At 66.3% G+C, this 15,058-nt stretch overlaps 1 protein-coding gene across 1 annotated transcript; it reads right to left on the bottom strand.

Moving 5' to 3' along the window:
* Positions 1 to 1,155: 1,155 nt before the first annotated feature.
* On the bottom strand, positions 1,156 to 14,509 carry AP1M2 (adaptor related protein complex 1 subunit mu 2). Its single transcript, XM_077787730.2, has 12 exons — positions 14,438 to 14,509; positions 13,291 to 13,447; positions 13,144 to 13,211; positions 12,915 to 13,045; positions 11,382 to 11,529; positions 10,319 to 10,445; positions 10,096 to 10,238; positions 6,992 to 7,063; positions 6,759 to 6,917; positions 3,877 to 4,002; positions 2,299 to 2,374; positions 1,156 to 1,212 (listed from the first exon to the last, which is right to left on the bottom strand). Exons 1-12 carry the CDS (start codon positions 14,477 to 14,479, stop codon positions 1,190 to 1,192), a joined length of 1,272 nt encoding a protein of 423 aa, XP_077643856.2. The 5' UTR covers positions 14,480 to 14,509; the 3' UTR covers positions 1,156 to 1,189.
* Positions 14,510 to 15,058: the final 549 nt, after the last annotated feature.

Below are 15,058 nucleotides of genomic sequence, written 5' to 3'. Positions count from 1 at the left end.
GGACCCCCAAAATGGGACCGGGACCCCCCAAAATGGAACTGGGATCCCCAAAATGGGACCGGGACCCCCCAAAATGGGACCGGGACCCCCAAAATGGAACTGGGACCCCCAAAATGGAACCGGGATCCCCCAAAATGGGACCGGGACCCCCAAAATGGGACCGGGATCCCCCAAAGTGGAACCGGGACCCCCAAAATGGGACCGGGACCCCCCAAAAATGGAACTGGGACCCTCAAAAATGGAACTGGGATCCCCAAAATGGGACCGGGACCCCCCAAAGTGGAACTGGGACCCCCAAAATGGGACCGGGACCCCCAAAAATGGAACTGGGACCCCCAAAATGGGACCGGGACCCCCAAAATGGGGCCGGGATCCCCCAAAGTGGAACCGGGACCCCCAAAATGGGACCGGGACCCCACAAAGTGGAACTGGGATCCCCAAAATGGAACCGGGACCCCCCAAAGTGGAACTGGGACCCCCAAAGTGGAATTGGGACCCCCAAAATGGAACCGGGACCCCCAAAAATGGAACTGGGACCCCCAAAATCGAACCGGGACCCCCAAAATGGGACCGGGACCCCCCAAAGTGGAACTGGGACCCCCAAAATGGGACCGGGACCCCCAAAAATGGAACTGGGACCCCCAAAATGGGGCCGGGATCCCCCAAAGTGGAACCGGGACCCCCAAAATGGGGCCGGGATCCCCCAAAGTGGAACCGGGACCCCCAAAATGGGACCGGGACCCCACAAAGTGGAACTGGGACCCCCAAAATGGGACCGGGACCCCCCAAAGTGGAACTGGGACCCCCAAAGTGGAATTGGGACCCCCAAAATGGAACCGGGACCCCCAAAAATGGAACTGGGACCCCCAAAATCGAACCGGGACCCCCAAAATGGGACCGGGACCCCCCAAAGTGGAACTGGGACCCCCAAAATCGAACCGGGACCCCCCCCCCATCGTTTGCCCCCCCAGACCAGCTGGACACGGACTCAGCTCCGTCTTTATTGGGGGATTTTTGGGGGGGTTTTGGGGGATTTTTGGGGGCTTGGGGGGATTTTTGGGGGGGTTTTGGGGGATTTTTGGGGGCTTGGGGGGTTTTTTGGGGGGTTTTGGGGGAACTCCAGATGGGGGTGGGGTCCGTGGGGGTCTTGGGGGGTCCGTGGGGGTCTGGGGGTTCACGCGGGACCCCCTCAGCTGGTGCGGATCTGGTAATCTGCAAGAACAGAGAGAGGTGAGGTGGGGGTCCCACAGGGATTTGGGGGTCCCGGGGGGGGATTTTGGGGGTCTCGGGAGGATTTTGGGGGTCCCGGGGGGGATTTTGGGGGTCCCGGGGGGATTTTGGGGGTCCCGGGGGGGATTCGGGGGTCCCGGGGGGGGATTTTGGGGGTCTCGGGGGGATTTGGAGGTCCTCGGGGGAGTCCCGGGGGGGATTTTGGGGGTCTCGGGAGGATTTTGGGGGTCCCGGGGGGGATTCGGGGGTCCCGGGTGGGGGTCCTGGGAGGATTTGGGGGTCCCAGGCAGGGATCCTGGGGAGAATCTGGGGATCCCGGGGGTCGCGGGCAGGGGTCCTGGGGGGATTTGGGGGTCCCGGGGGGGATTTGGGGGTCTCGGGTGGGGTCCCGGGTGTCCCAGGCAGGGGTCCCGGGGGGGATTTGGGGGTCCTGGGTGTGGATTTGGGGGTCCCGGGGGGTCCCGGGGGGGATTTGGGGGTCCTGGGTGTGGATTTGGGGGTCCCGGGCAGGGGTCCAGGGGGGATTTGGGGGTCCCAGGGGGATTTGGGGGGTCCTGGGTGTGGATTTGGGGGTCTCGGGTGGGGTCCCGGGGGGTCCCGGGGGGATTTGGGGGTCCTGGGTGTGGATCTGGGTTCCCGGGGGGTCCCGGGGAGATTTGGGGGTCCTGGGCAGGGGTCCAGGGGGGATTTGGGGGTCCCAGGGGGATTTGGGGGTCCCGGGGGGTCCCGGGGGGATTTGGGGGTCCTGGGTGTGGATTTGGGGGTCCCGGGGGGTCCCGGGGGGATTTGGGGGTCCTGGGTGTGGATTTGGGGGTCCCGGGGGGGATTTGGGGGTCCTGGGTGTGGATTTGGGGGTCCCGGGGGGTCCCGGGGGGGATTTGGGGGTCCTGGGTGTGGATTTGGGGGTCCCGGGGGGTCTCGGGGGGTCCCGGGGGGGATTTGGGGGTCCCGGGGGGATTTGGGGTTCCTGGGTGTGGATTTGGGGGTCCCGGGGGGATTTGGGGGTCCTGGGTGTGGATTTGGGGGTCCCGGGGGGTCCCGGGGGGATTTGGGGGGGTCGCGGCTCACCCCCGCTCTGGGTGATGTAGCGCACCCAGGGCAGCGCCTGGTACCCGCTCTTCTCGATGATCTTCATGTACCGCACCTGGGGGGCACCGGGGGTAACCCCCTCCCCAAAATCCCCGGGACCCCCTCCCCAAAATCCCCGGGACCCCCTCCCCAAAATCCCCGGGACCCCTCCCCAAAAACCCCGGGACCCCCTCCCCAAAAACCACAGGGACCCCCTCCCCAAAATCCCCGGGACCCCCTCCCCAAAATCCCCGGGACCCCTCCCCAAAATCCCCGGGACCCCCTCCCCAAAAACCACAGGGACCCCTCCCCAAAAACCCCCGGGGGTTACCCCTCCCCAAAATCCCCGGGACCCCTCCCCAAAAACCCCCACCCCAAAAACCCCCACCCCAAAATCCCCCGGGGTGCCCCCCGGGCCCCCTCCCGACTCCCCAGGACCCCTCCCAACCCCCGGGACCCCTCCAGGACCCCCCCAGGACCCCCCGGGACCCCTCCCAAGGACCCCAGACCCCACTCCCCTCCCTCGTCCTGTCCCTGAGCCCAACGGGACCCCCCCGGGACCCCTCCCAACCCCCCGGGATCCCTCCCAACCCCCCGGGACCCTCCGGGACCCCTCCCAAGCCCCTGGGACCCCTCCAGGACTCCCCAGAACCCCCCAGGACCCCTCCCAAACCCCCCGGGACCCCCCAGGACCCCTCCCAACCCCCGGAATCCCCTCCCGGACCCCTCCCAACCCCCCCGGGACCCCCTCCCGGACCCCCCCGGGACCCCTCCCAAACCCCCGGGATCCCCCCAGGACCCCTCCCAACCCCCCGGATCCCCCCGGGATCCCCCCAGGACCCCTCCCAAGCCCCTGGGACCCCTCCAGGACTCCCCAGAACCCCCCAGGACCCCTCCCAAGCCCCCGGGACCCCCCCAGGACCCCTCCCAAACCCCCCGGGACCCCCCAGGACCCCTCCCAACCCCCGGAATCCCCTCCCGGACCCCTCCCAACCCCCCCGGGACCCCTCCCAAACCCCCGGGATCCCCCCAGGACCCCTCCCAACCCCCCGGATCCCCCCGGGATCCCCCCAGGACCCCTCCCAAGCCCCCGGGACCCCTCCAGGACTCCCCAGAACCCCCCAGGACCCCCCGGGATCCCCTCCCGGACCCCTCCCAACCCCCGAGGACCCCCCCCAGGACCCCTCCAAAACCCCCCGGGACCCCCTCCCGGACCCCTCCCAACCCCCGGGGACCCCCCCGGGACCCCTCCCAACCCCCGGGATCCCCTCCGGGACCCCTTCCAACCCCCCGGATCCCCCCAGGACCCCTCCCAAACCCCCGGGACCCCTCCCAAGCCCCTGGGACCCCTCCAGGACTCCCCAGAACCCCCCAGGACCCCTCCCAAACCCTCCAGGACCCCCCGGAATCCCCTCCCGGACCCCTCCCAACCCCCGGATCCCCCCAGGACCCCTCCCAACCCCCCGGGATCCCCCGGGACCCCCCCAGGACCCCTCCCAACCCCCCGGGACCCCCTCCCGGACCCCTCCCAACCCCCCGGGACCCCCTCCCGGACCCCCCCGGGACCCCCGGGCACACCTGGAGGCCCGAGACGGTGAAGTAGGGGATCTCGAAGCGGACGGCGATGGGCGGCCGCCCCTCCTCCTCCTCGGCGCGCACGCTGGGCAGCCCGAAGCGGGCGCGCAGCAGATGCTCCTTCCCCCCCTGCGACCCCCAGAGCTGCGTGGGGACCCCCCCGGGCACCCCCGAGATTTGGGGGGACACGGGGGGGGTAGGGGAGGGGGGGGGGAGAGGGGGTGGGGGGCAGGGGGGCACCCCGGGACAGGGTTGGGGTCCCCAAGCCAGGTTTGGGGGTCCCTGGGATGGGGGGGAGAGGGGGTGGGGGGCAAGGGGGCACCCCGGGCCAGGTTTTGGGGGTCCCCGGGCCAGGTTTGGGGAGCATGGGGGGCACCCCGGGACCGGGGGGACACCCCAGGACAGGGTTGGGGACACAGGGGGGACGCCCCGGGACAGGTTTGGGGGTCCCCAGGACAGGGTTGGGGTCCCCAGGCCAGGTTTGGGGGTCCCCAGGACAGGGTTGGGGTCCCCAGGCCAGGTTTGGGGGTCCCTGGGATGGGGGGAGAGGGGGTGGGGGGCAAGGGGGACACCCCGGGACAGGGTTGGGGACACAGGGGGGACGCCCCGGGCCAGGTTTTGGGGGTCCCCAGGACAGGGTTGGGGTCCCCAGGCCAGGTTTGGGGGTCCCCAGGACAGGGTTGGGGTCCCCAAGCCAGGTTTGGGGGTCCCTGGGATGGGGGGAGAGGGGGTGGGGGACAAGGGGGGGCACCCCAGGACAGGGGGGACACCCCAGGACAGAGTTGGGGACACAGGGGACACCCCGGGCCAGGTTTTGGGGGTCCCCGGGCCAGGTTTGGGGGGCATGGGGGACACCCCGGGACCGGGGGGACACCCCAGGACAGGGTTTGGGACACAGGGGGGACACCCCGGGCCAGGTTTTGGGGGTCCCCAGGACGGGGGTCAGGGTTGGGGGACATGGGGGACACCCCGGGACAGGTTTTGGGGGTCCCCGGGATGGGGGGAGAGGGGTTGGGTGGCAGCGGGGACACCCCAGGACAGGGGTTGGGGTCCCCAGGCCAGGTTTGGGGGTCCCTGGGATGGGGGTCAGGGTTGGGGGTCACAGGGGACACTCCGGGCCAGTTTTGGGGACCCCCGGGCCAATTTTGGTGTCCCCAGGTTTGAGGGTCACAGGGGACACTCCGGGCCAGTTTTGGGGTCCCTCCGTGCCAATTTTGGGGTCCCCGTGCCAGTTTTGAGATCCCCAGGCCAATTTTAAGATCCCCAGACCAGTTTTGGGGTCCCCCTGTGCCAGTTTCTGGTGTCACAGGTTTGAGGGTCACAGGGGACACTCCGGGCCAGTTTTGGGGTCCCTCCGTGCCAATTTTGGGGTCCCCGTGCCAGTTTTGAGATCCCCAGGCCAATTTTAAGATCCCCAGACTAGTTTTGGGGTCCCTCCGTGCCAGTTTTGGTGTCCCCAGGTTTGAGGGTCACAGGGGACACTCCGGGCCAGTTTTGGGGTCCCCCCGTGCCAATTTTGGGATCCCCCTGTGCCAGTTTTGGTGTCCCCAGGTTTGAGGGTCACAGAGGACACTCCGGGCCAGTTTTGGGGTCCCTCCGTGCCAATTTTGGTGTCCCCCCGTGCCAATTTTGGTGTCCCCAGGATGGGGGTCACAGGGGACACTCCGGGCCAGTTTTGGGGTCCCTCAGACCAGTTTTGGTGTCCCCCAGTGCCAATTTTGGGGTCCCCCCATGCCAGTTTCTGGTGTCACAGGTTTGAGGGTCACAGAGGACACTCCGGGCCAGTTTTGGGGTCCCTCCGTGCCAATTTTGGGGTCCCCCCGTGCCAGTTTTGAGATCCCCAGGCCAATTTTAAGATCCCCAGACCAGTTTTGGGGTCACTCCGTGCCAATTTTGGTGTCCCCCCGTGGCAATTTTGGGTGTCACAGGTTTGAGAGTCACAGAGGACACTCCAGGCCAGTTTTGGGGTCCCTCAGACCAGTTTTGGGGTCCCTCCGTGCCAGTTTCGGGATCCCCCCATGCCAATTTTGGTGTCCCCAGGATGGGGGTCACAGGGGACACTCCGGGCCAGTTTTGGGGTCCCTCAGCCCACTTTTGGTGTCCCCCCATGCCAGTTTCGGGTGTCCCCAGGATGGGGGTCACAGGGGACACTCCGGGCCAATTTTGGGGTCCCCGTGCCAGTTTCTGGTGTCACAGATTTGAGGGTCACAGAGAACACTCCGGGCCAGTTTTGGGGTCCCCAGGTTTGAGGGTCACAGAGGACACTCCAGGCCAGTTTTGGGGTCCCTCCGTGCCAGTTTTGGGGTCCCTCCGTGCCAATTTTGGTGTCCCCAGGATGGGGGTCACAGGGGACACTCCGGGCCAGTTTTGGGGTCCCTCAGACCAGTTTTGGGGTCCCCGTGCCAGTTTCGGGATCCCCCTGTGCCAGTTTCTGGTGTCACAGGTTTGAGGGTCACAGGGGACACTCCGGGCCAGTTTTGGGGTCCCTCAGCCCAGTTTTGGTGTCCCCCCATGCCAGTTTCGGGTGTCACAGATTTGAGGGTCACAGAGGACACTCCGGGCCAGTTTTGGGGTCCCCCAGTGCCAATTTTGGTGTCCCCAGGTTTGAGGGTCACAGAGGACACTCCGGGCCAGTTTTGGGGTCCCTCAGCCCACTTTTGGTGTCCCCCCGTGCCAATCTTGGGGTCCCCCCGGGCCAGTTCCGGGTGTCACAGATTTGAGGGTCACAGGGGACACTCCGGGCCAGTTTTGGGGTCCCTCCGTGCCAATTTTGGGGTCCCTCCATGCCAATTTTGGTGTCCCCAGGTTTGAGGGTCACAGAGGACACTCCGGGCCAGTTTTGGGGTCCCTCAGCCCACTTTTGGGGTCCGGGCCGGGCCGCTCACCGGGAAGGTTTTGATGCTCCACAGCAGCGCGCTCCTCTCGGGCAGGTACCGCGCCGAACCCGCCGTGGTCTTGAATTTGGGCGAGTCGGCGTCGCCGGGCACCGGCACCGAAATCTCCACGCCGTTGGCCACCGATTGCTTCTTGAACTGGCCCTTGGCCTGGGGGGGCGCACGGGGACATTGGGGGGTCGTTTGGGGGTCCCCGAGGGGCAGGGGGGGACCCCCGGGCTGACCTTGACCAGGATCTCCACGCGGCTGTGGGAGAACTTCTCGATGATGGACTCGATCCAGATCAGCGGCTTCACCTGGGGAGGGGGCGCGGGGGGTCAGCCCCGGGGGTCCCCAGCACCCCAAAAAGGGTCCTGGACACACAGATGGGGGGCTGGACACACGGACGGGGTCCTGGACACACGGACGGGGTCCTGGACACACGGACGGGGGGGCTGGACACACGGACGGGGGTCCTGGACACACAGACGGGGGTGCTGGACACACAGACGGGGGTGCTGGACACACGGACGGGGGTCCTGGACACACGGACAGGGGTCCTGGACACACGGACGGGGGTCCTGGACACACGGACAGGGGTCCTGGACACACGGACGGGGGGGCTGGACACACGGACGGGGGTGCTGGACACACAGACGGGGGGCTGGACACACGGACAGGGGTCCTGGACACACGGACGGGGGTGCTGGACACACGGACGGGGGTCCTGGACACATGGACGGGGATGCTGGACACATGGACAGGGGTCCTGGACACACGGACGGGGGGGCTGGACACACAGACAGGGGTCTTGGACACACGGACGGTGGGGCTGGACACATGGACAGGGGTCCTGGACACATGGACAGGGGTCCTGGACACACGGACGGGGGGCTGGACACACGGACGGGGGTCCTGGACACACGGACGGGGGTCCTGGACACACAGACAGGGGTCCTGGACACACAGACAGGGGTCCTGGACACACAGACAGGGGTGCTGGACACACGGACGGGGGGCTGGACACACAGACGGGGGGGCTGGACACACGGACGGGGGGGCTGGACACACAGACAGCGGTCCTGGACACACAGACGGGGGGGCTGGACACACGGACGGGGGGCTGGACACACGGACGGGCGGCTGGACACACAGACAGGGGTCCTGGACACACGGACGGGGGGGCTGGACACACGGACGGGGGGGCTGGACACACGGACGGGGGGGCTGGACACACAGACGGGGGGGCTGGACACACGGACGGGCGGCTGGACACACAGACAGGGGTCCTGGACACACAGACGGGGGGGCTGGACACACGGACGGGGGTCCTGGACACACAGATGGGGGGGCTGGACACACGGACGGGGGGCTGGACACACGGACGGGGGGGCTGGACACACGGACGGGGGGCTGGACACACGGACAGGGGGGCACGGCCCCAGGGAAGAGGGTCCCGGCGCCTCGGAATGTGGCCACGAAGCCCCCAGGAGTGAATCTGCAGACCCCACCCCAAATTTGCAGCCCCCAGAACGGATTTGCAGCCCCCCAAGAGGATTTGCAACCCCCCCGAGTGGATTTGCAGCCCCCCAAGAGGATTTGCAGCCCCCAGAATGAATTTGCAGCCCCCAGGAGGGGTCCCAGTCCTGAGTTGGGGGTCCCAAACCCCAGAAGGGGGGTCCCAGCCCCCATTTGGTGGTCCCATCCCCCATTTGAAGGCTCCAAGCCCCCATTTGGGTGGTCCCAGCCCCCATTTGGTGGTCCCACCCCCATTTGAAGGCTCCCAGCCCCCATCTGGGTGGTCCCACCCCCGTTTGGGTGGTCCCACCCCCCATTTGGTGGTCCCACCCTCCATCTGGGTGGTCCCACCCCCCATTTGGGTGGTCCCACCCCCATCTGGGTGGCCCCATCCCCCATTTGGGTGGTCCCACCCCCATCTGGGTGGCCCCACCCCCCATTTGGAGGCTCCCAGCCCCCATTTGGTGGTCCCATCCCCCATTTGAAGGCTCCAAGCCCCCATCTGGGTGGTCCCACCCCCCATTTGGGTGGTCCCACCCCCCATTTGGATTCTCCCACCCCCATTTGGGTGGTCCCACCCCCCATTTGGGTGGTCCCATCCCCCATTTGGGTGGTCTCATCCCCCATTTGGGTGGTCCCAGCCCCCATTTGGTGGTTCCACCCCCCATTTGGAGGCTCCCAGCCCCCATTTGGTGGTCCCATCCCCCATTTGAAGGCTCCAAGCCCCCATCTGGGTGGTCCCACCCCCCATTTGGGTGGTCCCACCCCCCATTTGGATTCTCCCACCCCCATTTGGGTGGTCCCACCCCCCATTTGGGTGGTCCCACCCCCATCTGGGTGGCCCCATCCCCCATTTGGGTGGTCCCACCCCCATCTGGGTGGCCCCACCCCCCATTTGGAGGCTCCCACCCCCCATTTGGGTGGTCCCACCCCCATCTGGGTGGCCCCATCCCCCATTTGGGTGGTCCCACCCCCATCTGGGTGGTCCCACCCCCCATTTGGAGGCTCCCAGCCCCATTTGGGTGGTCCCACCCCCCATTTGGGTGGTCCCACCCCCCATTTGGATTCTCCCACCCCCATTTGGGTGGTCCCACCCCCATCTGGGTGGCCCCATCCCCCATTTGGGTGGTCCCACCCCCATCTGGGTGGCCCCACCCCCCATTTGGAGGCTCCCAGCCCCCATTTGGTGGTTCCACCCCCCATTTGGAGGCTCCCAGCCCCCATTTGGTGGTCCCATCCCCCATTTGAAGGCTCCAAGCCCCCATCTGGGTGGTCCCACCCCCCATTTGGGTGGTCCCACCCCCCATTTGGATTCTCCCACCCCCATTTGGGTGGTCCCACCCCCCATTTGGGTGGTCCCACCCCCCATTTGGATTCTCCCACCCCCCATTTGGGTGGTCCCACCCCCCATTTGGATTCTCCCACCCCCATTTGGGTGGTCCCACCCCCCATTTGGGTGGTCCCATCCCCCATTTGGGTGGTCTCATCCCCCATTTGGGTGGTCCCAGCCCCCATTTGGTGGTTCCACCCCCCATTTGGAGGCTCCCAGCCCCCATCTGGGTGGTCCCACCCCCCATTTGGAGGCTCCCAGCCCCATTTGGGTGGTCCCACCCCCGTTTGGGTGGTCCCACCCCCATTTGAAGGCTCCCAGCCCCATTTGGGTGGTCCCACCCCCCATCTGGGTGGTCCCACCCCCCATTTGGGTGGTCCCAGCCCCCATCTGGGTGGTCCCACCCCCGTTTGGGTGGTCCCACCCCCGTTTGGGTGCTCCCACCCCCATTTGGGTGGTCCCACCCCCCATTTGGGGGTCCCACCCCCCGTCTGACCCCACCTGGGTGTGCAGGCGGTAGGACATGAGCTCGAAGTCGCCGTCGGGGGGGATGAAGGAGATGGTGCGGTCGCTGTCGAAGCGGGACAGACGGACGCACTGGTGGAACTTCACATCCTCCAGCTCCACCGACTTGTTGGTCCCCCCTGGCAGGAGGCGGGGAGGGGGCTCAGGAGGGATTTTTTGGGGGGCTGAGACCCCCAGCCCCAGCCCCCCCGGCACTCACGGCCCGTCAGCTCGAAGAGGACGCGGTCGTTGAGGCCCAGGCGCAGCTCCGGCATTCCCGAGAGGAAAACCTTCAGCCTGATGGTGCCCAGCACCTCGCTCAGCACCACGCTGCCGCTGGCGCTCACCTGCGGGCACGGCGCGGGCTGGGAGCTGGCACGGGCTGGCACGGCCTGAGACCCCTCCGTTTGCCACGCCAGTCCTCATTCCCATCCCAATCCCATTCCTTTCCCATCCCAATCCTCATTCCCACCCCAATTCCCATTCCTTTCCCACCCCAATCCTCATTCCCACCCCAGTCTTGCTCCCTATTCCACCCCAATCCTCGTTCCCACCCCAAACCTCATTCCCACCCCAATCCCCCTCCCTATCCCACCCCAATCCCCATTCTTTTCCCACCCCAATCCTTGTTCCCACCCCAATCCACATTCTCATCCTAATCCTCGTTCCCACCCGAATTCCCATCCCTTTCCCACCCCAATCCTCATTTCCACCCCAATCCTCATTCCCACCCCAATTCCCATCCCTATCCCACCCCAATCCTCATTCCCACCCCAATCCACATCCCCTTCCCATTCCAATCCTCATTCCCACCCCAATCTTTCTCTCTATCCCACCCCAATCCCCATCCCTATCCCACCCCAATCCTCATTCCCACCCCAATTTTGCTCCCTTTCCCCCCCCCATATCCCCAGTCCCCCCAGTCCCCCCAGTTCCCCCAGTCCCCCCAGTCCCCCCGGTGCCCCCGGTGCCCCCGTGCCCCTCACCAGCAGGTTGACGGCCTCCACCACGTCGATGAACACCTCGTTCTTCTTGTGCCCCCAGTGCCCCCAGTCCCCCCAGTGCCCCCAGTCCCCCCAGTCCCCCCAGTCCCCCCAGTTCCCCCAGTCCTCCCGGTGCCCCCGGTGCCCCCGTGCCCCTCACCAGCAGGTTGACGGCCTCCACCACGTCAATGAACACCTCGTTCTTCTTGTGCCCCCAGTCCTCCCAGTCCCCCCAGTTCCCCCAGTTCCCCCAGTTCCCCCAGTCCCCCCAGTCCTCCCAGTGCCCCCCGTGCCCCTCACCAGCAGGTTGACGGCCTCCACCACGTCGATGAACACCTCGTTCTTCTTGTGGCGGATGCCCTCGGAGCGCCAGGACACGGCGTTGGTCACCGTGCTGGGCACGCGCCCCCCGCCCGCCTCCAGCCGCTTCCCCTCCTGCGTGATGTACCTGGGGAGGGGGCGGTGGGGAGGGGGATTGGGGTGGGAAAAGATGGGGAATGGGATAGGGATGGAGATTGGGGTGGGAAGGGGATGGAGATTGGGGTGGGAATGAGGGTTGGGGTGGGAAGGGGATGGATATTGGGGTGGGAATGAGGATTGGGGTGGGAAAGGAATGGGAATTGGGGTGGGAACGGGCAGTGGGGTGGGAATGAGGATTGGGGTGGGAAGGGGATGGGGATTGAGGTGGAAAAGGGGATGGATATTGGGGTGGGAATGAGGATTGGGGTGGGAATGAGGGTTGGGGTGGGAAGGGGATGGGGATTGAGGTGGAAAAGGGGATGGATATTGGGGTGGGAAAGAGGATTAAAGTGGAAATGAGGATGGGGATGGCAGGGAAAGGGATGGGGATTGGGAAAGGGATGGGGATTGGGATAGGGATGGAGATTGGGGTGGGAAGGGGATGGAGATTGGGGTGGGAATGAGGATTGGGGTGAAAATGAGGATGGGGATGGCGGGGAAAGGGATGGGGATTGGGATAGGGATGGAGATGGGGATTGTGATTGGAAGGGGATGGATATTGGGGTGGGAATGAGGATTGGGGTGGGAAAGGAGGGTTGGGGTGGGAACAGGGATGGATATTGGGGTGGGAAAGGAGGGTTGGGGTGGGAATGGGATAGGGATTGGGGTGGAAAAGGGAATTGGGGTGGGAAGGGGATGGGGATTGGGGTGGGAACGGGCAGTGGGGTGGGAAGGGGATGGGGATTCGGGTGGGAACGAGGATTGGGGTGGGAATGAGGATTGGGCTGGGAAGGGGATGGAGATTGGGGTGGGAAAGGAATAGGAATTGGGGTGGGAACGGGCAGCGGGGTGGGAAGGGGATGAGGATTGGGGTGGGAAGGAGGATTGGGGTGGGAAAGGGATGGGGATTGGGGTGGGAATGAGGATTGGGGTGGGAACGAGGATTGGGGTGCGATAGGGATGGGAATTGGGGTGGGAATGAGGATTGGGATGGGAACGAGGATTGGGGTGGGATAGGGATGGGAATTGGGGTGGGAAGGGGATGGAGATTGGGGTGGGAACGAGGATTGGGATGGGAACGAGGATTGGGGTGGGATAGGGATGGGAATTGGGGTGGGAATGAGGATTGGGGTGGGAACGAGGATTGGGGTGGGATAGGGATGGGAATTGGGGTGGGAACAAGGATTGGGGTGGGAAGGGGATGGGAATTGGGGTGGGAACGAGGATTGGGGTGGGATAGGGATGGAGATTGGGGTGGGATAGGGATGGGAATTGGGGTGGGAACGAGGATTGGGGTGGGATAGGGATGGGAATTGGGGTGGGAAGGGGCAGCGGGGTGGGAAGGGGATCCCGTGGCCCCCTCCCCACGCTCACTCCTGCAGGATCTTGCTGTCCGTGGTCTGCGGGAAGCCGAAGTCCATCAGCTCGTCCAGCAGCTCGTAGACGATGACGAAGTTGTCGCGGACGCTCTCCTCCTCCAGCTCCTTGAAGTACTCGCAGAACACCTTGGGGAGGGGGTCCCAGCACCCCGGGGTGGGGGGGGAAACCCTAAATTAGGGTGGTCCTCACCCCCAGACCCACCCGAGACCCCTCCCCAGCTCACCTCCACCACCTTGTAGAGGAAGGAGAAGACCAAGGAGGCGTTGCCGTTCTTCTTGGTGGTGGCCACCACTGAGGTGGTGTTAAGGAAAAACCCGAGGCTGGGGAGGGGTCCCGGGGTGATTTTGGGGAGGGGGTCCCGGAAGGATACGGTAGAGGTTGGCGTGTTTGATCCACAGGAAGTGGAGGTGGCCGCAGGGGAGGACGGGCGTCAGCGTCCCCTCCTCCTCGCGCTGCTGCAGGACCCCCAGGAAGTTCTCGATGTCCCCCAGCCCCACGTCCCCCTTGTAGCTGCGGCTGATCAGCGGCTGCGGGGCGGCCGGGGGGTCAGAAATGGGGACCCCCACCCCAATTTCCCCTCTCCCCAAGTTGCTCGGCACGCCTCGGGGTCAGGGGGGGGGTCACGGTCACTGAGAAGGGCAGAGGGGGCAGTGGGGAGACCCCAGCCCCAACAGAGGGGAGACCCCCACCCCAAGTAGGGTGGTCGTGGTGGGTGTGGGGAGGGGGTCACAGTGGAGAAACCCCCTCCCCAAAATCCCCAAAATCCACGGGGTCACGGGGGGTCACCACCACTGACCTTGGCTGACCTTCAGTGGGGAGACCCCCAACCCAGACACCGGGGAGACCCCCACCCCAAGTAGGGTGGTCGTGGTGGGTGTGGGGAGGGGGTCACAGTGGAGAAACCCCCTCCCCAAAATCCACGGGGTCACAGGGGGGGTCACCACCACTGACCTTGGCTGACCTTTAGGGACAGAGGGGACCCCAGTGGGGAGACCCCCAGCCCCAACAGAGGGGAGACCCCCACCCTTTGTAGGGTTTGGGGTGGTCGTGGCGGTGTGGGGAGGGGGTCACAGTGGAGAAACCCCCTCCCCAAAATCCCCAAAATCCACGGGGTCACGGGGGGGTCATCACCACTGACCTTGGCTGACCTTCAGGGACAGAGGGGACAGTGGGGAGACCCCCACCCCAAGTAGGGTGGTCGTGGTGGGTGTGGGGAGGGGGTCACAGTGGAGAAACCCCCTCCCCAAAATCCACAGGGTCACGGGGGGGTCACCACCACTGACCTTGGCTGACCTTTAGGGACAGAGGGGACCCCAGTGGGGAGACCCCCAGCCCGGACATTGAGGAGACCCCCACCCACGTTAGGGTTTGGGGTGGTCGTGGTGGGTGTGGGGAGGGGATCACAGTGGAGAAACCCCCTCCCCAAAATCCACCACTGACCTCGGCTGACCTTTAGGGACAGAGGGGACAGCGGGGCGACCCCCGGCGGGTTTTGGGGGTCTGTCGGGGGGTCTCACCTTCCCCTTGAGGTCCAGGATGAAGAGGGCGGAGGCGGCCATGGCTCCCGCGCCGTCACCTCCGGCACCGTCACCTGCCCAGGTGCGCGGCCGCGCCTTAAAGGGGACGGCCCCGCCCCTCTCCCCACACCGGGGGTCTCACCCCCTCCCCTGCTGGGGGGAGACCCCCCAACCTCGCCCACTCCACGGCCACCCCCAGCCCCACCCCTCCGTTTTGGGGTGGGGGGCGTGGGGTGACACCCAAAGGTGGGTTTGGGACCCCCGCGTGCCCCACGGTGGGGAGGGGGTCTCTGCGCCCCTAAAATTTCCTTTTTTTGGGGGGGGGTGTGTCCCCGCAGCTTCTGATGGCTGGATTCCCCACCCTGGGGGTCGCTGCAGCCCCCCAGACCCCCTGTGCCCCCCACCCATGAGGGGGTCTCCATCAGACCCCCCACCCTGGGTGGTCCCTGCACCCCCAGACCCCCCCCCCACGGGTGACCCCCACGGGAGGGGGGGTCGCTGCACCCACGGGTGACCCCCACGGGACGGGGGTCGCTGCACCCCCACATCCTCCCCTCCGGGGTGGGGGTCTCCATGCCGACATCCCCCACTCTGCGTGACCCCCCCAAAAGCCCCCAGACC

The sequence above is a fragment of the Lonchura striata genome, chromosome 30, assembly GCF_050655825.1.
Source record: "Lonchura striata isolate lonStrDom1 chromosome 30, ASM5065582v1, whole genome shotgun sequence".
NCBI lineage: Eukaryota > Metazoa > Chordata > Aves > Passeriformes > Estrildidae > Lonchura > Lonchura striata.
The sequence above is the reverse complement of the archived record's forward strand: the minus strand, read 5'-3'. Positions and strand labels throughout refer to the sequence as shown.

Coding starts and splice junctions, on each gene's coding strand:
- AP1M2 (XM_077787730.2), bottom strand. CDS start 14,479: ATGGCCGCCTCCGCCCTCTTCATCCTGGACCTCAAGGGGAAG. Junction 10,446..11,381: donor TGGAGGCCGTCAACCTGCTG/GTGAGGGGCACG, acceptor CCGTGCCCGCAG/GTGAGCGCCAGCGGCAGCGT. Junction 2,375..3,876: donor TCACCGTCTCGGGCCTCCAG/GTGTGCCCGGGG, acceptor GGTGCCCCCCAG/GTGCGGTACATGAAGATCAT.